This window comes from Bufo gargarizans, chromosome 8, assembly GCF_014858855.1.
Source record: "Bufo gargarizans isolate SCDJY-AF-19 chromosome 8, ASM1485885v1, whole genome shotgun sequence".
Taxonomy (NCBI): Eukaryota; Metazoa; Chordata; class Amphibia; order Anura; family Bufonidae; genus Bufo; species Bufo gargarizans.
In genome coordinates this window covers 41,745,256-41,769,235 of record NC_058087.1, presented here as the reverse complement: position 1 = coordinate 41,769,235, position 23,980 = coordinate 41,745,256, and the positions used below count along the sequence as shown (strand labels likewise).

At 41.6% G+C, this 23,980-nt stretch overlaps 1 protein-coding gene across 1 annotated transcript in view; it reads left to right on the top strand.

Annotated features, from left to right (window-relative positions):
• Nucleotides 1-23,980, top strand: part of CCDC141 (coiled-coil domain containing 141) — a 175,119-nt gene that overhangs the window by 138,882 nt on the left and 12,257 nt on the right. The window contains exons 16-19 of the mRNA XM_044304919.1: nt 5,052-5,210; nt 6,487-6,633; nt 15,051-15,191; nt 22,357-22,551. Coding sequence (XP_044160854.1) covers nt 5,052-5,210; nt 6,487-6,633; nt 15,051-15,191; nt 22,357-22,551 — 642 coding nt within the window. The remainder of the gene's footprint in view (nt 1-5,051; nt 5,211-6,486; nt 6,634-15,050; nt 15,192-22,356; nt 22,552-23,980) is intronic.

Genomic DNA, 23,980 nt, shown 5'->3' with positions numbered 1-23,980 from the left:
AACATGCAGCAATCTCCTCCAGAGTATTGGGGGGATTGATCGCTAATGCCATCGATCTTCCCCATACTAACTCGTTGTTTACTGACAGCAGATCGTTTTTACACAGAACGATCTGCTGCCAGAAAACAATTTTTATGTACGCACAAACTATCAGATTACCAGATGATTGATTGTTTTGCTTATCATCGTGTAATCAGCATTACATTCACACTGCCAGATAATCACTTATGAGCGTTAGCCTTTAGCTATAAGATTCACGGCCCTTGTAAAGGGCCTTTTACCAAAGCACCAAACGTTGTACATTGAAATGTACACAACTTCAGGAACACCATGTGCTGCCACACAGGCACTGTGCTTACAATTTCATGCATGGCCCCTGGTTTTCTTGGACTTTTTATTCACTCTATCCTTGCTATAGCTTAAATCAGCTCTACATGCATTGGATGAAAGGAATTTTCCAGGCTACTGACATTGGTGACCTATCCCTACCCATCAGCTACCTCCTGCAGCCTCCGGCGGTGGAACTAGCGATGTGAATGGAATGGGAAGGACAGCTTCATTCAAAGTGTAGTGGACATGTTGGGTTACTGCAGTTCAGCTCCAATGGAAGCTAAGCTGCAGTAACCCAGAATGGCCACTACACTTTGGACGGAGCTGTCTAATTCCTTCTCCATTTAAAACTCTAGTACCAGTGCAAGACGCTGCAGGGAACAGCTCATCAGAGGGGGTGCGAGATGTTAGACCCTCACCAGTCAGATATAAATGATTTTTTTTTTAGGAGAGGTCATCAATATCAGGAGCCTGGAAAACCCCATTTAATGGTGATCTTCTGCTTATACACATAATCTATTCTGTCTTTTCTTTTTCCTATTTCTTTACTACTCAGCTCACAAACTTTTTTGAACTGTTACCTATTCAGGGTGTTCATTTTACAAAAGCTTTAGGCATTATTTTTCACCAGCTTTGGGGGATTATGTTCCATTATATTTTGTTGAAAATGAAAGAAAGAAGAAAGTATCAAAAATACAAAATAAATTAGCTATTTTCTTAATAAATGAATGTAAAATAAAAATATTAACTAGATGGTGTCGTTTCGGAAGAAACCACAGGATGTTGGCTTGAAAACGCTAGAAATATTAGCAAAGTCTGTTTAACCTGGTTTATTAAAATTTGAACCCAAGTCACCCAATGACTGACTGTGTCAAATTTGAGTGTGGCGGCAAATACAATTTTTCCATATAAAACTAATGGCTGAAATGTGATTTGCCTTTGGCTTTAAAACTGTGAGAATGGCAGTATTTGAAAGTTTTACATTGAAGTCAATAGGTGAACTCTGATTGGCTGTTAAGGCTCCACCTACTTTTCCTACATATTTTTTTTCATAATTGTGAACCACAGTCACCCAGTGACTAACACTTTAAAGTTTGGGAATTAAGGCATTTAACTTGTAAAAATGGCACCAGTTTTATTTTTTTCCATAGAAAATCAATGAGTGAAATTTGATTGGTGTTTCCACTTTTTCTAACCTTGAAGTGGAAACACCCAATGACCACGTTTGTGATATTTGAAGTACATGACATCAATAATGTGAGAATGGCAGCATTTTTTATTTTTCCCATTTATATCAATCAAAGAAATCTGATTGGTTGTTTTTGGTCCCGCCCACTTTTCAGAATTTTAATCCCAGTCCTCCAGTGACCAACTGTGCCAAGTTTGAGGACCCTGCCATTAACAGTCTAAGAGCAGCGGCAGTTTAAAATTTTCCCATGGCTGAAATTTGATCGTCGATTGTAGACTCCGCCCACTTTTCATACATTTTAACTCGAGTCAACCAGTGACCCACGGTGCCAAGTTTGGGTATTCTAGCCTAAATAATGTGAGAATGACAGTTTTTAAATTTTCTCATTGAAGTCAATAGGGAAACTCTGGTTGTGTGTGGCTCCACCCACTTTTTAGAGTCCCCAACATGTGACAGAAATTTTCAGGTTGACCGCATGACTAAGTGACCCAAGTTTGGTGAGTTTAACTTCAAAGCAATGAAAGTCTATGGCAAAAAGTGGGGTTTTCGGTAGGGATCGACCGATTATCGGATTTACCGATATTATCGGCCGATATTCCGGATTTTGAACACTATCGGTATCGGCATCTATTTTGCCGATATTCCGATAGTGTATGGGGAACACAGATCGCGCTGCTGACAGCGCTCTCCGTGTTCCCCTTAGCAGCACAGGGGAGAAGGAGCAGTGTCTCCTCCCCCTGTGCTGCTGCTGCCACTGCCGCCAATGAGAGGACAGGGGACAGGAGGAGGGGAGGAGCTATGGGCACTGCTCCACCAATGAAGATTAATCTATCATTCATTCATATACAGGAGGCGGGAGCTGCAGAATCACATAGCCGGCTCCCGACCTCTATGAGCTGTAGCTGCGATCTGCGGTAGTTAACTCCTCAGGTGCCGCGGATCGCAGCTACTGCTCATAGAGGTCGGGAGCCGGCTATGTGATCCTGCAGCCAGCTCCCGCCTCCTGTATATGAAATTAAGCTTCATTGGTGGCGCAGTGAGCCCCCCCAAGCCCCCCAGTATCAGACATTGGTGGCGCAGTGCGCCCCCCCCCCAGTATTAAGCATTGGTGGCGCAGTGCGCCCCCCTCCCCCCCAGTATTAAAGCAGTGGTGGCGCATAGGGCCCCCCACCCCAGTCGCAGTGCGCCCCTCCACAGGATCCCCTCTACCTTGCTCCTCCGATCGGAGCCCCAGCAGTGTAATGCTGGGGCTCCGATCGGTTACCATGGCAGCCAGGACGCTATTGAAGCCCTGGCTGCCATGATAAGCTCCATGCTGCTGTGTGCACAGAGCACACAGCAGCAGGGACAGTGTGAGCTCCTATTCACCCTGATAGATCTCTATCAGGGTGAATAGGACAAGGGTTCTAGTCCCTAAGGGGGCTAAAAGTTAGTTTAAAAAAAAAAAAGTTACAAAAAAATAATAAAAACACCAAAATATAAATGAAAAAGAAAGATTTACAAAAAAAAAAGACACATTAACAATAAACATTAATTTTCAGCAGATTTGTGGGAATTTTAATTTTTTTTTCAAAAATGAAAATTCCCAGAATATCGGTATAAATTATCGGCTATCGGCCTGAAAGTTCACAAATTATCGGTATCGGCCCTAAAAAATCAATATCGGTCGATCCCTAGTTTTCGGGAGGGTTAGATCGGTTAACAAAGCACAAGCAACCTATTTGAGTATGTGCCAAACAAGTGTGCAAAATTTGGTAATTGTACTCCAAAAACTGTGGGAGGAGTAGCGTATAGAAAATATCTAAATTCTCATTGGCCGTTGCTAGCAATGCCCACTTTGGGGTGTCCCCTCAAAATATACCCTTTTATTCGGGTTGACACCAACAATATGTGCGATTCACACCAGACATCCCAAGAATATTGCTGAACTGAAACAGTTCTGTAGAGAGGAATGGTCAAGAATTACTCCTGACCGTTGTGCACGTCTGATCTGCAACTACAGGAAATGTTTGGTTGAAGTTATTGCTGCCAAAGGAGGTTCAATCAGTTATTAAATCCAAGGGTTCACATACTTTTTCCACCTGCACTGTTAATGTTTACATGGTGTGTTCAATAAAAACATGGTAACATTAAATTCTTTGTGTGTTATTAGTTTAAGCAGACTGTGATTGTCTATTGTTGTGACTTAGATGAAGATCAGATCACATTTTATGACCAATTTGTGCAGAAATCCATATAATTCCAAAGGGTTCACATACTTTTTCTTGCAACTGTATGTGTGGTTGGGGGGGGGGGGGGGCAGGCACATTCTTTGCACAGGGGCACTCTGCTGCCTGTGTCCGCCCCTGGTGACATCAGAGCGGGTGTTTAGTGTGGCGGGGGCCATAGTTACCCCAAGGAAAACTCCCCTGTCCACCCAAAATGTGGTGAGGCTGACCTTTGTCAAGATGAATCCGGCATGGATCAGCCAGGATTTCCACCCCCAATGCCTGATGCATCAGATTAGATCATCCATGCTGCCTCACCCAAACCTTGACAAAAGAGACCGGTTTCTTCTGGCTACCTGCCTCAGCACTATTCTGATTCCACACATCTAAAGCCAAGTGCTCCTTCCTACAGCCACCATCATCAGCAGATACTGTTAATGCCACCCACCTCCACACTCACTGGGTCACTTCTACTAATCTGTCAAAAGGAAGGAAAAATGAGACACACAATGGATCCTGTCTGTGTAGAAGCTGTAAGGCCTGTATGGTCCCATCAGAATTGCCAAAAGCAGGAGTGGGTACAAAACACAGAAGACAAAGCAAATATTCCATTCACGTGTCATCTCTGTTTTGGATCCACTCCTGTTTTTTTTAGCATTGGCAATACTGATGGATTATTGACCAAATGCTGACCGAGTGAAGGCGGATGCTCCACAGACAGGATCCATTTTTGGGGGGTTATTGTTCTGATGGATCAGAGGAAGGACAAAATAATCAGTGATGTCAACACAAACTTACTGCTGACACCCTCTCTGTTAGAGGGCTCTACTTGTATAAGCGTTTAATAGAACAGGTTCTGTAGACATCTATGTGGAGTCAGCTGACGACGGTGTAAAATAAATGCGCTCTTTCACGCTATATGAGGATCTTGGGCCTCTGCACAGTTCTTTATACCAGATGCTAACATTGACCTGTAAGGCTGAGTTCACACTTGAGTTATTTGGTCAGTTGACCAGTGACTGCCCAAATAAGTGAAGTGTGCAGTGATTCTAAGAGCGACGCCTGTCATCTGCATGTCATACTGACTCACAGTATTGTTTCACTGCCAGAGCAGACTCCATATGTGTGTTACTGCAAGGCACAGTGTTCTTCACCACTATACAGGCTCTCTGCAGCCAGGAAATAGCTGTTTTTAACGTGATTCGCCACAAACTAATTAGGATCGAATAGAATCTTTTCGGAAAATTCTACGAACCGATCAAATTTAATTTTCAATTCGCTCATTTCTAGTTGTAATTCTTTTATGCTTTTTTTTTTTTGATTAGCTGAATATTCTGAAGACAGAGTTGGAGCAATCGACACGTACCTGTGCCATGCCTGATAACCAGCCAGTAAAAAAGCAGGAGCAGCAAGCAAATATACAGAGTTTATATAACATCATCCTTAACTTGGGAGCGCAAATCATTTCTACAGCACAACATTTTGTAAGTAAGATTTTGCTTTGTATGAGTTTACTGTTATTTTATTTGCTCATCCCAAAATACTCTAAGGCTGAGTTCACACGGGCGAGTTTTCCACGCGGGTGCAATGCGTGAGGTGAACGCATTGCACCCGCACTGAATCCGGACCCATTTACTTCTATGAGGCTGTGCACATGAGCGGTGATTTTCACTCATTACGTATGCGTTGCGTGAAAATCGCAGCATGCTCTGTATTTTTTCACGCAACGCAGGCCCTATAGAAGTGAATGGGGCTGAGTGAAAATCGCAAGTATCCGCAATCAAGTGCGAATGCGGTGCGATTTTCACGCACGGTTGCTAGGTGACAGTCTATTTACTGTATTATTTTCCTTTATAACATGGTTATAAGGGAAAATTATAGCATTGTTTAATACAGAATGCTTAGTAGGTGGTCAATTGAGGGTTAAAAATTAAAAAATTATTAACTCACCTTCTCCTCTTGATCGCGTAGCTGCCGGTCTCTTCTGACTTCTTTAATCGTAAGCTCCCGGCTAAAGGACCTGTGGTGACGTCAGATCACATGGTCCAATCACATGGTGATTGGACCATGTGATCTGACGTCACCACAGGTCCTTTAGCCGGGAGCTCATGATTAAAGAAGTAAGAAGAGACCGGCAGCTACGCGATCAAGAGGAGAAGGTGAGTTATTATTATTTTTTTAACCCTCAATTGACCACCTACTAAGCATTCTGTATTAAAGAATGCTATTTTCCCTTATACCATGTTATAAGGGAAAATAATAACATCTACACAGCACCGATCCCAAACCTAAACTTCAGTGAAGAAGTTCGGGTCTGGGTACCACAGTCAGTTTTTTATCACGCGCGTGCAAAAAACTGAACAACGGAACGCAATCGGAGTCAAAACTGACTGTAATTCGGTACCTACTTGCGCGGGTTTGCCGCAGTACACCCGGGACGCATCCTGAACATATCCGTCACGCCCGTGTGAACTCAGCCTAAGGATTTTTTTTGTACATGGCTGCATCACAAATCAGGGTTGTATGGATTCTTAATCTGGTGCCTCCTTCTGATAAATCTGCAATGTAAGAATGCTTTCAAACACAGAAGTTTTTAATACTTTATTTTTTATTAATTAGCAAAATGCAAAGTGAATGAACAAGAGAGAAATCTAAATGAATATTTGGTGTGACCCCCCTTTACCTTCAAAACATCATCAGTTGATTTGGGGAATTTATCACCATTTAGAGCTATATCTATTCTATACATTCTTTTTTCAGAAGTACATTACTATATCCTTACATGACCTTCAGCACCAAATTAAGGACTTGGAACGTGATGGCATGACCTGGAACACCAATGTTAAAAACCTGGAAGTAAATGTATCAGGCAATCTACACGGCATATCGCTAGAGGAGGTCAATGAGGTAGGTTGAAAACAAGTGCCGTTATCAGACGTGCCAGACAGTGTGTTAGGGACCACCCAATAACATGATGTAAAAAAGAACAGGGGGGGGGGGGGGGAAATAATCAATGCAGTTGATCTTCTGGCATACTTGGATTAATCACTTGAAGACCAGACCATTTACCCCTCTTTTTGACCTGGTGTGCTTTTCATTTATTTTAGTACACAAGCCTTTGAAAGACATTTCTTTCCATTCTGTTATGTAAATATTTTTTGTTGCCTTTTTTATGTAATTTTTATTTTAGCATTTTTTAAAATTATTTTTCTTACTGGGAAATGTAAAAAAATAAATAAAAGAAAAAAATAGTTTGAGCAACTAAAATACTTTTTTAAATAATTTCCCCTTTCCGTAACAGCTGTTTTGATATATGGGAATATTTAGTTTATCATTGCCGGGGGCAGGTCTTGAAGCTGCGGTGTGGCGTTTGGTACCTTTTTTTAAATCTTTTTTTAGTTTTATTAAAAAAAATTTTTATATTTTGTGCCCCTCCCCATAAGGCCAAACAAAACCTATGCTGATCATTTATCATTACCTTTTTTTTTTTTTTTTGCTGATTTCTCCAGTAAAGGGAGACATATTAGCCCCAATTACCGAGAATACAGCCCCAAAAAAGGCTGTAAAGGATTTATTGTCTCACTGCAGAGCTGATCTGGGTCTGCTAAGGCACAGCAGCTCATGCAGATACAGTGCCAGTCTAAATGTAAGACAGCATCCGATCTGTTTTACATTTAGGCCTCTTTCCCACGAACGTATTCGTTCCGTGGCCATATCGCGGGCCGTATGTGGCGGTTCCGCAATACACGGGTCACCAGCCCTGTGCATTCCACATCACGGATGTGGACCCATTCACTTGAATGGGTCCGCAAATCCGGAGATGCGGTGTGGAACTTGTTCTATCTTTTCGCGGAACGGACAGATCACGGACCCCATTCAAGGGAATGGGTCGGCGATCTGCATGCGGCTGCCACTCGGTCAGTGCCCGTGCATTGTGGACCACAATTTGCGGTCCGCAGCACAGGCCCGGCCAGCACACGGCTGTGTGAAAGAGGCCTTATACCTTTTTCTATGCCTAAAACAGGCATAGAAAATGATGAATGAGATGGGCCTACCAGCCCATCCCCTTCCCCACCCACACAGACGTTGCGCTGTAATCTGCCCCTGATATAAGCCTAATTTAGGCGTATTTTAGAATGATAAATAACCCCCCGAATGTCTATTAATTATGGACCTATCTATAACTGAAGGGGGGCCCCCTGAGGTGGAGTAGCAGCACTGCTTGCAATAAGTGGCCTGAAGCTGTGAAGTTAAACTACAATATTTTTTGTGCCTGCAGTAACTACTGGGGGTGATGCTTCTTTCTTGTTCTACATCTAGTATTGAATTCAGTAGGAGCTCTTTAACTATGTCTGTAGTCAGTTCCCCTCAGGTGGCTGCAGGCAGTCAATTCTTTTTCTCGAAGCATAAGGGTTTAGTAGTTTTGGTTTTAGACAATTTTCATAAATCTGCCCCCATTATGTAGTAACCCCAAACTCACTAGGGAGTTTACTATTACTATGAACTCTTTATTTGACCCCTAAGCCACCATATGTAAAAACATGTATAAAGTTGGCAAAATGAGGGGAAACTCCATTGTGGGGACCAACAAATCCCCTTGCATATGGCCTTTTTTGATTTTTATGCAGAAAAAACAAGGTGGGTGGGTTCTCCATTTAGATCATCCCATATATAATACTACTATTCTTCCTTTGGTTGCTACTGAAGTTAAAGTTGTTATGCTGCTGTTTACATTTCTACAGTTTGGTTTACTGTCAACAAGGTGGAGGCCCATTCCCATCTTTTATAGGCTCTCATAAATATTAGATACACCCCTGCATGGTACATGACGTGTGCCAAAATAATTATGGGGGTTATTTATTAAGCTGAAATCTGCCTATATTAGGCGTATTTCAGGCGCAGATTGCGGCACAACAGCTAGTTGCACCACAATCTGCTACTTCTCCCCGCTCACCCCAGGTAAAAAAAAGTGGGCATGGAGTGAGCAGAGAAGAGGCATGCCCATCTCATTTACCATTTTCTATGCCTGTAGAAAAAGGTCTAAATGTAAGACAGCTAGGAAGCTGTCTTACATTTGGTACTGGCGCAAGATTCTGCCTTTCTTGTATAGCTTTATCCTGTCTAAATTTAGGACAGTATTAATTAATCTGTCGGCGGACTTATAGTCTCGTTGGAAAATGTTTCGAAATGTTAGTTGCTGTGCACGTCCAGCTGTCCCTGTCACCACAGTGTATGCTACTTCCCTGCAGCCTATGACTGCCCATGCCTGAAAAGCAACCAATGCTTGTCTTGCAGAGAAGACATTTTTGCCACCATTAGAGGCTGTAGAAAAGGCACAATAGGCAGGATGTGCCACATTTATCCAGAAAGTCTCAAATCTTAATGAATCAGGCGAACCCTAGACATGTATGTTGATAGTGAGTTATACCATAGTTGTTGTGCTTTTGCAACTTCTTTTGTGACTTTAAAAAAAAAAGTCACAATGAAGAGCTTTCTAGAAATGTATTAACATACTATACCAGGTATGGCCAACCTGCGGCTCTCCAGCTGTTGCAAAACTACAACTCCCAGCATGCCTAGACTGCCTACAGCTATCAGCATACAGCAGGGCATGGTGGGAATTGTAGTTTTACAACAGCTGGAGAGCCGCAGGTTGGCCAGCCCTGTACTATACCATGCACGCTTTTATACCACATTTTAGTGGTGAGGGTGAAGCAAAATGAGAAAAAAAGTCACAAAGCTTGGGTCTAAGTTTGTGACTTTCGTGCACCAGAAAACTGATGTATAAACTTGATACCTTTTCCTGTAGCGCAATTTTGAGACTGCATGGCAAATCCAATCTGGCAGCTTCAGTCCTTATTCAGCCCAAGAGGTAGGTAGACCCTGCTTTTGTAGAGTAGGCTCTAACAAAATTAGGTGGATCAGAGTTCTGAACAATGTGAGCCAGTCTACTGGCCTCTTTAATCCAATTTACCCAGGGTAGGTAAGGTGGCTCCTAAAGGGCTTCTCCTGGTTTTAACCATTAATAGGATAGGTCATCAATACCACATTGGTGAGTGTCGTCATCGCACACTCCTGCCGATCAGCAGTTTGGGAGTAGCTCTGGCACTGGAAATGGGCGCTAGACCTACACATCTCTGTGTTTTATGTAGTGAACTGAGCTGATTAATAAGGTGCTGCTCATGAATGGAAGTAGTGCTGCAGTCAACATTTCTATCCACAATGGAGATGTGCATTTCTTGGAAAACCCCATTAAGCATTTAATTCTTCCAGAACAACGAGGATGTGCAACAATGTAACTGTCCGGGGACAATACAGGAGCAATGATTGTTGCATGCAAATGCAGCTAACGACATTCCCAATCACTGCCTGCTTTATTGGACCAGTTTGCCACACATCTGGCAATGGAAACAGATCCTTAGGGTCCATTCGCACGTCCTTAAGTATTTTGCGGATCCGGATGTGCACATGGCCGGCACTATAATAGAAAATGCCTATTCTTGTCCGCTATTGCAGAAAAAAATAGGACATGTTCTATTTTTTTGCGGAGCCGCGGACCAGAAGTTCGGGGCTGCGGAACAGAAGTGTCCGCATCTTTTCTCGCCCCATTAAAAAAAATGAATGGATCCGCAACCGTTCCGCACCATTCAACGGAAGTCTGAATGGAGCCTTACAGACAAGGGAGGAAATGTGTATCCTTTTATAGGCTCAAAGAACTCTGGTTAATACATGTTTAATTTTATTAGTTAAAAATTACGTTTCTCCTACTAAAGGAAAGTAGCAAAATATAAAAAATTCTACATATATAACATTAACATGTATACTATTAACTGTAATAATTAGAGATGAGCGAAGTGTTGAAAAATTCAATTTAGCTGCTTCGCTGAATTTTACTAAATAATTTGCTTTGTGATGAATTACTTCGTCACAAAGCGCATTTCTTTGTAAAAAGTGGGTGCCATGACAGGGAGCGGCGATTGAAGCATCTGATAGCAATAATCAGGTGTAGAATAAAAAAAAAAATGCAATCATACCTCCTCCATTTGCTCATGACAGGCCGGCCGCCTCAATTTTGATTGAAGATCTGGCGCGAAATTTCATGTGGCCCGTGATGATGTCATCATGCAGGCCAGCGTGGTAACATCATAAGTCACCACGCACGGGATTTCATGTGAGATCTTCAAGCAAGATGGCGGCGGCTGGCCCATCACAAGCAAATGAATGAGGTGATTTTTTCGTTTGTTTTTTACACCATTTCAGGGCAAATCGATTCATTACCGCGAAGCATGAGAAAATTTGGCTTTGCAGCTAATCAAATTTTCCCTGAAATTCGGATCAATGCTAGTAATAATCCATATCCATATGGTAAAATGTTATTAAGGCCCCACAGTGAAAGGTGTAACAAAAAAATCCCAATCTACAATTGTCGAATTGCTGTTTTTTTAAATTGATTCTCAAAAAAAAATAAAAAATATCAATTGCAACACCAAAATGATTTTATGCAAAATGCAACTTGCCTTACAGAAATAGGCCACCGTGACTGATAATGTGAAGGGTGATAACATAAGGCTCTATGAGATGCATTACCATTCTTAGCAAAATAGCTGTTTATATAACAAGGGCATCACATACTTTTCTTGCACGGGGGCTCTATGCCGTCTACGTCCACCCTTGCTCCAAATATACCCATATGAACAAGCCTATAACAGGAATCGCAAAGCGTATCAGTAACAACTCTGGGAAATATATAGGACACTAGATGTAAATGTAACTTGTCTGCACCAGTAACCTCTGTTTCCTTGCCTACAAATTCCTCCGAGTGCAGATAAAGGATATTTTGGGCAGTCTGCCTCAGTGATGCTTGTGTAACATAGATTTTATTTGCATAACATATTTTTTCTAGAACAGAGTCATAGCTTGGCTTTTTTTTACCTGGAGCCAAGAACCAATGGGCTGACCTACCCATCGGTGGCAGATATCAGCTGTATCATACAGGCTTGGGTCGGATAATAGCGACTGTGTAATCTAAGGTGGGGGGGCGTCACCAGCACACTAGCAATGTGAAGGAAGGGTACTTTTGGGGTGTCATGTCAGGGGTCTAATGGCGACCACTGGGTCTGCCATTTATGTACACCACTTAAGCCCTAACAGAGGATAAAGTATCACAGTGTATTATAGGAATGATCAAGCTCATAAAAGTTTCCGAGTGAGACTAAAATTGAAAGTAACAAAAAAAAAAACAAGCACAAAAAAAGTTAAGTTACTCTTTAAATTGTTATCTCCGTGAACTAAACTATCATGCTATTTCACCCACAAGTGAATGTTGTAACTAGAGATGAGTGAATTATATGAGAGTGCAATGAGAGGGAGCTGCGATAGAGCTGCTCCCCGTCATTGTACCCTCAGATGCCGCGTTCATACATGATTGCGGCATCTGAGTGTAAAAACAGTGTAAAATTAACATTAAAAAAAAAGTTTAATCAAACTTACCGCCTCCATTTGCTCTCGATGGGCCGGCCGCCGCCATCTTGCTTAAAGATCTGGCGCAAATTCTTGCGCAAAGCAAGATGACATCATCACGCTGGCCGGGGTGGTGACGTCATACGTCACCACGCACGGGATTTCGGCCGAGATCATCAATCAAGATGGCGGCTGGCGACCCGTCACGAGCAAATGGAGGATAAGTATGAATTTTTTTTTTTACAGTATTTCAGGTTAAATTAATTTGCTAACACGAAGCACAAGGAAATTCGGCTTCACGGCAAATTAAATTTATCCTGAAATTCGGATCGAATTCCACTTCATGGGATTCGATTTGCTCATCTATAGTTGTAGCAAATGAGATATGCCAAAATTGCTTTTTTTGGTCTCTTCGCCTTCCAAAAACAAAGGAATAAAAAGTTAACCAAAAAGTCATATGTATACCAGTGAAGCAATGAAAACAATCTATATTGTAGCAACGGAGCAGTGTAACAGCTGTAATTACATAGCACTTCTACTACAATGTAGACGGCATGCAAGCAAACATGGAACAATATGGTGTTAACTAGAATTCGGACACTGTTGTGGTTTCTATTTAGCACAGTGATGCACCAGGTACTGTCCTTCTCTACTTTACATCTTAAAGGAACATTCTAGGAAAAGCTAATGGTATGACTGATGCAGGGCTGAAGAGGTCCTGCACTATGCCTTTGTCTCTGGGTTACATTTTGGGGTTCTTGATTGAAATCTCATTGATTAAGTTAAACCTCTGTTAGAGAAACTAAGAAAAATCACATAAAAGGGGGTTTGCTACTTTTTTTATACTGATGACCTATCCTCAAGGTAGATCATCATAATCTGATCAGTAGGGGTTCAGCACCCCAGGACCCCCACCAGTCAGCTGGTTGAGGAAACTGCAGAGCTTACCTCCTCACAGCTTACCAAGCACAGCGCCGTACATTGTATAGCGGCTGTACTTGGTATCGCAACCTAGCTGCACCTAGGCCGTGTGACCAATCAACGTGTTGTCACTGGCTTAGGGTAAGCTGCCCAGAGGCTGTGGCCTCACAGGAGTGCCGTGGCCTTCTCAAACAGCTGATCGCCGGGGGTCCTGCATTTCCGACCACACCGATCAGATACTGATGACCTATCCAGATGAAAGGTCATCATTCTAAAAAAAAAAAGTCTTTAAACAACTTCTCAAGTTCAACTTTTTCCTGCAATTATAAAATTAATATATGATACTGCCTATAAATCTACTACACTTTTTGACCAGCAACTTTTTGAATAATGAAAGATTACCGACGTACTAGATGTACAGTACTAGATGTTTCGGGATTATGCTGCTCTGTCATAAAACTGCTAATGGTGTGCAAGTGAAAATTATAAGTACTGTATATCTGTGAGACGATTCATGACAAGATCCCTGTGATGGTAGAGAGAGAATGTGAAATCAGAACTCCAGGTCTCAGAGAAAAAGTCTCATGTGTCAGAGTTGCTTGCAGCTGCTCTCCCCTGTCTGACAGCAATCTAAAAACTCTAAAGCCTTTTCCTCCTGCTCCCATTTCTGCCCTATAGCATGTGTACAAACAAATCCATCTCCCCTGATCTTTTTTAAGTGGCTCCATGCTAAGTATATCACCTTAAAACTTTTCACCAGCTACTTTTATGTTCTGACTGGGAGTATTCGTTATTGACCAAAGGGATCATTTCTGTCATGGCCGTTCTGCTGTATAGGGGTCCTGGATGACTAGTCCTCATTATCCATACATTATCTTCTATACTTACATGTAAACGAGTCATAGATCATAGATGTAAACATGTTTACCAAATAATTTTTGATCAATGTTCAAAATTATATAAGTGAGTAAAATAAATAAATAACTAAATTATTTCGAATTGATGAGAACCCCAGAGACAATATGAGTATCAGTATACTGAATGTGCCTTCAAGGTAAATTATTGTTCAGTGTCCAACATGTCCAGTTAATTTTTAAATTGGGTGGGCCATGAAAAGTAGGGAATCTTAAGGGTGTTGGCCCATCTGGCAATGATGGCATATCACTAGTGTACACCATTAACATCAGATAGTTACAGGTCCAACCACTGGGAGATCAGGACAAGCGCGGCCATCTCTCTATCCACTGCTATGGGATTGCGAGAAATAGCCGATCCAGCTCTATTTTCAGGACTCCCATGGTGGTGAACAGAGGAGGGTCGTGCATTCTCAGCTGCTCTCTGTCCTCTTCAGGGGTGCCGTTCCAGAGACTGAAGCGGTTCCAGACATGGGACCAGCACCTATCTGACATTAATGGCATATCCTAGTAATATACCATCAATATCTCAAATGGGATTACTCCTTTAAATGGGTATTAAGGTTTTCTGCGTCGTTTTTCTTCACGGTACTCCGATTTCCTCCCACACATCAAAACTATACTTATAGGTTCATTTGGAATTTAGACTGTGAGATCCAATGGAGACCATGAGCGATGACAATCTAGGTGCGGCACTGCAGAATACAATACATTGATGCTATGGAAAACCAATGAAAAAAATGCAGAAAGATAAAAAAAATTGCCTTTTTTTTTTTTTTATAAAACAACTTTAAAAAGAAGCCAAAGAAATTCAAATGCATCCACAATGCCCCACGAGGATGAGAATGGATTCTTAGACACTGGTTTGAATGGAAAGAAACATTTATTTCTATTTACTGCATGTGCCAAGTTTAATCAATGTGTTTGATGTTTGTATTGAAAATATTTTAAGATCTTATGAGGAGGAACTAAAAAAATTATTTTACCTTACTGTATCTTAGCTTAACAGGAAATTGTTTATCCTTTTAGCTGAAAGAGTCATTTAAGGATCTGAAGAAAAAATTTAATAACTTGAAATTCAACTATACAAAAAAAGCCGATAAAGGACGGAATCTGAAAGTAATTAAGAACCAGATACAGCAAGTTGAAATGTATGCAGAGAAAATTCAGGTATTTTCAGCTGCCAGTATACATATTATTGTGCTGCATGTAGATATTTAGTTATCTTGTTTCATATAATATATGGACAAAATAAGTGGGCATGTGTATAGAGAAGTTATAAAAAATTGCAAAAATAGCTATGACTATAATCTACTATAATTACATAGCAAATCTGACTTTCTGTGAGATAGGCATAAAACTACTGCTCTTGAAGTGGTTGTCACATTTCAGTAAATGGCATTTATCGTGTAGAGAAAGTTGTAACGGATCTCCTAGCACCCCGACCGGGTACCTCCGTTAATGGATGCTCCCAGTGCCTCCCGGGGACTCCAAGCACTCCGCTCGACACCGATACCACCACAGGAACCAGGAACAGGAACAGCTCTTACAAGAGCTAGTAGTAATAGCCAGGAGAGTATACACGTATAGCAATCCCCACAAACATGAGACGAGGCTCTATGTTGAATGTAAAAAAAGCAACACTTTATTGAGGGCTACCCGCCCGTATTTATGCAGGTCCCCATCTGGTTGACACGCCCCTAGGGGACCAGAAGGAAGATTGCGACACAGGACAGATACAACACATCCCCACAATGCATCATGGTTTCCTCCTCTTTGTCCTGGAGACAACCGAGGAGCAATCCAATTATCTCTCAGGACAAAGGGAAATCACCAATACACATGTGGAGACAACAGGACAGACATCACCATTTAAACACATAATGGCACAATGGGACAATAGAACAATGGGACAATAGAAACACACCCAGCATATTCCTCCCCTCTGTCTATCCACTCAACTATCTCCCAAGCTGACAAGTTACACTTATTATAAATTGTTACAACTTTGTGAGTTTACATTGTCCATACATATAACTTACATCAATTTAACCAGTATAACCTGGGGACAAACCTATCCAAAAGTATCTCAAAGGGCCGTAATCCTGGGGCAGTAGGCTGGCAAACAGCCCCCTCCAAAACACAGTGGCGAGGTTGGTTTCGTCACAAAAGTTAATACAAGGCAGTGGTCGTGCTTGCACACTACAGTGGTCCCTCAAGGTACAATATTAATTGGTTCCAGGACGACCATTGTATGTTGAAACCGATGTAAGTTGAGTAATCGGTTCCAAAGCCCTAAAATTTCATCCAAGATAAGAGAAAATTAAGATTTATGAAAAATAAGCAGATTACTAAGACAGATAAAACTGTCAACTAATTCAGCTATTTTACCAGAGAAGTGACCTTGATTGGTTGGATCTGAGTCTGAAACATTATATGTTAAGTCTGGTTTCAACTTACAATGGGTCAGAAAAGACCATTGTATGTTGAAAATATTGTATCCCGAGGCCATTGTATCTTAAGGGATTACTGTAAAGGAAAATGTGCCAGCCTATGCATACTTCTGTGGTCCCAGGAACCAGTGAGCCCGTCACCGTTTCCTATAGTGTGCAAGCACGACCACCACTGATGGATTGCAGAATGGTCATAACCCCTGGATACGAGCAGTGTATAATGTGATGGAAAAATGAATCAAGCCAGCAGAGAAGACAATAAGGACAATCACAATACATTAGTAAGTGCTTGTATTAACTTTCTCTACATCATAAATGCTATTTGCTGAAGTGAGACAACCATTTCAGAGCAATAGTTTTATGCCTATCTCACACAAATTTGGCAGTGTATAATGTGATGGAAAAATGAATCAAGCCAGCAAAGGAAACAATATGGATAATAATAATACATTAGTAAATGCCTTGGATTAACTTTGTCTACATGATGAATGCCATTTACTAAAGTGAGACAACCCCTTTTAATTCTTAGTTCTGAAGTTCCAGATTTGGGTTACATTCATAGTACATTAGGGAATTTTTAGCACTGGCTAAATAAAATTGTTATATTTATTAGTCCTGTAGATGGAGTGAACAAGTTCCTAACTGCCTCCGCATCAGAGGAGGTGAGAGCTGCATTTACTTGAAGCAACCATCTCCTTTCTATAGGGACTAGCAGTTGCTACAGTGATCTCTTGTCCCCACAGAGAATCATTGTCTCTGGGCAGAAGATCACTGTTTACATGTGCTGCCCGATAGACATGTTTGTCCATTGGGTGATTGTCGACATTCTTTACACATCCCAATTATCATAAATGAGAGTTTCCCAATAATTGACTATCGAGCTGTGTAAAAGGACCTTTAGACAGGCAGTTTAGACATCCACAAGATTTATCACAGCGGCTCATTCTAGATGATAAATTTGGTGGAGGACTAAATCCTAGAGCAGGACTAAATACTAGATCAAATGACCCTGGGAGGCGCCCTGGCTGGCAGGCTTTCCTATAATGCATTGCAGTTAGTGTCACCTCCAATCAGGAGGAATTATATTGACTTGCCTATTAGGCATTATGTAAGGTCCCAAGTAGAGACACCCTTCTGAGCTTAGTCACTGATATGATAGGACTGTCTATCACAGTCACAGCAATTAGGCATAATACATCCAGTTTAGGGTCTTCCAGGGACAGTGTTAGGAATTAGGTATATTTAGTTAGGTAGATTAAATGACTTGATAGAAAGACAGGTTTTAGCACTAGGGACAGAAAAAGGTGAGTTAGTTTATTCTGTGTGTTACATGACTTAAACTGTTAAAATATATACTGACTCTACTACGCTGCTCATCAGCTTTTAAAGAGACAGTACTCTTTTTTTTTTTTTATGTGCACGAACCAGCTAGCTGCTGAATTAATGTAAAAAAAAATAATAAAAAAATTTGGCCGATATTTTAAGTATCAAAGTTACACTGGACACTGTACAGTTCCACTTTTTTTCTCAAAAGCTGTTGCATATGTTCTAGAGTTAATAAGTGTACAATAGGCTATTTTCCAGCACCACCGGTAGCAATATTTTGGCTGCAGATATTGCAAATTTTCTAAAGTTAATTATTGTATAAAATACAATTTATGCATTTACAATAAACTTATTTTCCAGCATCACCAGCAGCAAATGTTTTGGCTGCAGACATTGTGCAATTGCGCCTTTTTTCTATTGCAAATTTTCTAAAGTATATTTTACTGTGTGATCAGAAGGGTGTATTGTATATTAGTAACGCTCTCTGCATTTAAGAGTTTGAAAAGGGGGAAGAGAGAAAGCATATATAAAAAAAGAGAAAGACAAGAGCGAAAAAATATGGGAGTCATTTATTATTGTTTTTACGCCACTTTTTGCTGTATTTCTGTTGCTGATTTTGTCACAAAGGTGTTTTGCGGCACTTTCTGCGACTTTACCTCACTCCCACCACTTTCCGAGGCAGCGGAAAAAGGGGGCGGGGAAGAGGGACAGCTGGGCCAGTCTCATTCATAATTTTCCATGCCAGTTTACGGAGCGGAGGTCTTAAGATACGCCAGCAAGGTTGCTGGCATAGTTTAAAGCTGGTTGCACAGCCGGTGGCACCAAGAGCCAAATTTATTCAGAGGTTCATCCGCCGCCAGCACAGGGGAATTATTAAGTCTTATAAATGACCCCCTATGAGTCCTAGGAGACACACATTTTCAGGCCAATTAGGGTACGTTTGATTTGGGTCAAATTTATTTGTACCTGAATCAAATCTTCTGTCCAATTTTTTTAAATCTGACCCAAAACAATTGTCAAGAGATTCAGTCACCTCCAGCAGATACTTTTTCTAACTTTATACCAAGTATTGGTTGGCTCACAGAACTCTATACCAGAATTGTGGTGCAACGGTGGCACAAAATGTGACACCTTAGGCCACACACCCTTTCTCACTAAGCCATGCCCCCTTTTTTGAGCTAGATGCAGAGGATTTTCCCAAAACTAGATGCGTCAAATGGTGCCAATTTGCACAACATTTTTGGTGCAGTTTATGACGCGGTCTCGCTGTACTCATGTTAGCCAATCTGGGCATTGTCTATATTGGGACATTTTAATGTGGGAGCAGAGAAAAAGATTAGAGAGCTGTGAGGAAAACAAATTCCCAGCTGTTGCTCTGCAGGATATGTCACTATTGCCACTCCATTCACAGACTATAGGCTTCAAGAAGTCTGATGAAGATACCTGCAGGTCTTGTAAAGCTTTATGTATTCCCACAGCTCTGCAAGCTCATCATTCTTACTTATAAGGACTGATGCCAATATTATGATATAGCGAATATCTCTGATATATGATATCTAAAGTGATTTTGTGATCTGGTTTAGAAACACCATGTTCAGATACCCTATTAGGTAATGCTGATTTATTAGACTCTGTTTAGGATGCTCTTCTCATAGCCAGAGCAAAGAGTGAATACCTAGAGCTGAGATGCCCAACATGCGGGCCTCCAGCTGTTGCAAAACTACAACTCCCAGTATGCCTGGACAACCTAAAGCTATTAGGGCATGCTGGGAACTGTAGTTTTGCAACAGCTGGAGGGCCGCAGGTTGGGCATCCCTGAGCTAGAGCATCTGGTGGACCATTACACAGATGGTTCATAGAGTTTAATGGGAACTGTGTAGTACCTAATTTCTCCTATAGTGGTGCTGCAGGGGAATTCAATAGTTGCTGTTGCATTGCCCAGCAGATTACAGATGATCACTGAGGGGCGGGAAAATCAGAGATCAGCTTATTGTCTGTACAGCCTTCTAAAAATCCAGCATTGCCCAAAGCAGAGCACCCCTTTTAAAAATGTTACCTACTAATATAAAATTTCCCTTTGCCCTCTAAATGTTGCCGTCTTATGCTTCACATTAACATTGCCAGCACCTAGAGAATACAATTGATTAATCAGAAGGTCTTTCTTCATAATCTGTGCATGTAGGTTTACCAACAAAGCAGCTATGAGAAGGACGATATACATAGTGATCCCCCATGTGTTTCATAAGCACATAGGAGGATATTTATAAAAGGGGTTATCCCCCGAAAAATATTCTACAGTTTTCAATCCAGCACCTGGATCTGAATACTTTTGTAATTGGATGTAATAAAAAATTTGGTATAGCCACTGAGTTATTTAATTAAATGTATCTGTATAGCGCCACCTGCTTTTTGTTCTTTTTCTTATTTCTTTGTCCTGCTCACTGGGAAGGCCGCACATGCTCCGTTTCATCCTTCAACTGCCTCCTGAGCTGTGATAGGTAGAGCTGAGACACGCCCCCTTAGCTGCAGCAGAAAAGACACTCCCCTTGAGCTGTCAGCTTGATATAAATCTAGCAGAGCAATGAATGGGGAGATCTCTGGATCCATGTGAGGTACAGGGCTGGTTCTAGCTGTGTTAGAAAGAGGATGTCATGTGCTATATGATGTCTGATTTTAATTTTTTACATTATTCATGGGATAACCCCTTTAAGACTGGCGTTAACCTCTGTCCCGCTGGCATGAAAGGCTTTACAATTATTAAAGGGAGTCTGTCAGCAGATTTACCCCTTTTTAACAGTTGCCATACCGCTGTAGCCGCAAAACAGATGATTAACACAGTACCTTTATATGCTTTGGTGGACTTTTAAATATGCCAAAAACGAACTTTGATGAGGGCTCGCAAGTGCCCAGGGCGGAGTCCACCGGGTTGGAGCCCAGGCAGCTCTGCCTCTTCGGCTCTTATCCCCGCCCAGCCTCCTCCTCTGCTCGCCTATCTATTGTCTCTCCCCCTCAGCGAGATCCCGCGCTGACGCGATGACTTCCTTGGTCGGGGCATGCGCATAAGCTACTGCGATGCCGTGTCAGCAATGGGCATGGCAGTGCGCATGCCCCGACCAAGGAAGTTATCTCATCGGCGCGGGATCTCGCTGAGGGGGAGAGACAACAGATAGGCGAGCAGAGGAGGAGGCTGGGCGGGGATAAGAGCCGAAGAGGCAGAGCTGCCTGGGCTCCAACCCGGTGGACTCCGCCCTGGGCACTTGCGAGCCCTCATCAAAGTTCGTTTTTGGCATATTTAAAAGTCCACCAAAGCATATAAAGGTACTGTGTTAATCATCTGTTTTGCGGCTACAGCGGTATGGCAACTGTTAAAAAGGGGTAAATCTGCTGACAGACTCCCTTTAAGAGGAGCACATCTCTTAATATTTTTGGCACATTATTGCAGGTCCATGCTGCAGAACTGAAATCTATACCAGCAAGGGAGCTAGTATAGATTTCAGGTATAATTTACGCTAGTTTCCTGGCACAAGTTCCAATCCCTACCCCGCTATGCCTAATTTTTGAAAAAGTGGTGAATGGTAGCAAAACCCTGAAAAGTTGCAATTTTATATGCATGGGGTTGACAAATGTGAGCAATAGTCTTGTCCTAGATGTTTTACATCAGTTAACATGTTCAGTCCTACATGTATGTTAAATGGCCATAGTTGTATTTTGACATAACATGACTACAAGAAGTCAGATGAAGTGATAGGCAAGTATACATTGGGAGTAGTGTTAAACGAATCGAAGCCAAACAAACTGACTTCGATCCGAATGTCAGGAAAAATTTTATTTGGCGCAAACCGTGTTAACAAATCTATTTTTCCTGAAATGGTGGCAAAAAAATGTCATGCTTGGCTAGCGTGATGACATCATCACGGCCTCTCTGAGAGAGAAAATGGATGCGGTGAGTATGTTTTTTTTAACCGTATTAACCCCTGAAAGGCCTTATTTTTAATCTCAGATGCCGCGATCAGAAATGAACGTGGCATCTAAGGGGATCCTTGGGGGGGCTGTGTGATCGCCCGCTACATACAAAGGAATACGCTTTGTGACAAAGTAGTTAGTCACAAATCTAATTTCTTTGTGAAATTCGTCGAAATAGCCGTATAGAATTTTTCATAACTTTACTCATGGAGCAACTGGACATATAGCTCATAAGGAAAGCCATGCTGTAACTCGTATTGTAGCACAGATAATACACTGTGCCGTACAGCTCCCATAACCTGTTGTGTACTCATTCTGAATTTCATATGAATTTGGATCCTTCTAAATGCATGCATCCTATGACACAATATATCCCCTCTCACATGTGCTCAGTGTTTTGCACCCAATTTATGAAAAATAAATTTCCTCTTTAAGTATCCAACTTGATCATTAGGAATTGCTTTGGAGATGCTCCAAAAGTATGTCGTCTTGCATGAAAACATATCTATTTGGATGATAGTAATTTCCATAACTGGTGCAATGCTTTATTTATACATAGATTATATTTTCATTTACTCCATTTATGTTTGAAGGCTTTAAAGAAGAAAATTGATAATTTAGAAAGGAAGATGTCAACAAGTAATGTTTCTCAGCAAATGAACAAAGAAGATATTGTTCAGCAGTCAATTAGTGATCTGCAGACGCATATGAATGAATTTAGTGGCGTGGTGAAAGATTACAAAGTGTACCTTGAAATGGCTGAAGACCTACAACATTTAATGGAGGAGGTAATTACTTCTGCTTTGTTTCATCTGAATAGAGGTAATGGTATAGTGTGATGTTGGAAATATGCCAAATCACACATCAATTTATTTGTACTGCTTCATCAGTTGATAAGAATAGTATTAGCAGTAGTTGCCCACTGCCTAATGACCCTCAGACTGTTCTGTCCTGGAGACTCCGTCAGTGTCCTGTTGACTGGCCCCTGCCTTAGACTAGGGGGCCCTCTTAGTGATAAACTGGATAGTGTATTAAATAAGCTACCCAGTTTTTCATATGGAGGCATAGGCTGGTTGAGGTGCTGTGTGTTGCCTATGTATATGTAGTGTAGTCAGTGTGCTGTGCCATGTGTCACTTGTGCAGGGGATGAGGGACTAGGGGCCCACCCTGGCTGTGCCCACCAGGGAATTCACCTGCTCCTCTGTTAGCTAGTCCAAACCAGAGTATTAGTATATGTAGCAGCAGAACATTTTAAAATGAGGCCAGGTACAAAGACCGGGTTCTCTAAGTTATGTTCAGTAGAAAATGAGTCTCGACAAACTTAAGTGAAGGAACTTTGACTTGGTCTGGGGACTATCACAACTGCTACATTACTGCTGTAAACGTATCTTCAATACTATCTATTACCTTGGGTAACATACAGTAAATTTGTATAGCTATGAGCCTGATGCTTGGGTCCATTTATTATTTAAAGGGCACTTGTGTTGGTCCCATGTTTATATGTACCTGCTTTGCTAAGAAAAATGAAGTTGTAATATACGCAAATGAGCCTCTAGGAGCAACAGAGGCTTTGCCATTACACCTAGAGGGTCTGATTTCTCTGCAGGTATGATGATGTTTTCACTGCCTGGCTCTGTCAATCAAAGTGGTGGAGAGGCACAGAGTTGTAAAGAGAATTGAGCCCTTTTCACGGTGAAGGAGTCAGCAACAGAATGGAAATTGTGGCCAAGTATTAGTTAGGATGCCACCTGCTCATGTCATTTACATTAAGTCCTAAGTAGTGTTGAGCGAGCATGCTCGGCCGAACTGCTGTTTGGCTCGAGCATCGCTATGCTCGGCACATTGCAGTGCTCGGCCGAATACTGTGGGTGCTCGAGTACAATTTAATACAATGAAAGTCAATGGGAGACCCGAGCATCAAACCAGGCACCCCCTGCTCTGAAGAAGTGAGGGTGTCTAGTTCACAAAAAAAAGGTTAGAAATTGATGGAAACCCCATCAAAATGGTTTGGTAACAGCATTAAGAGGAGGGCTGGATGCGTCTTGGACTCCTATTATCATGGATAGATTGTTGGCTTCCACATAACTGGCTTTTGGCATATAGCCTTTGTGTGGTTGTCTATTGTATGTCATAGATAATAGGAGTCCAAGACGCATCCAGCCATCCTCTTAATGCTGTTTCCAAACCATTTTGATGGGTTTTCCATCAATTTCTAGC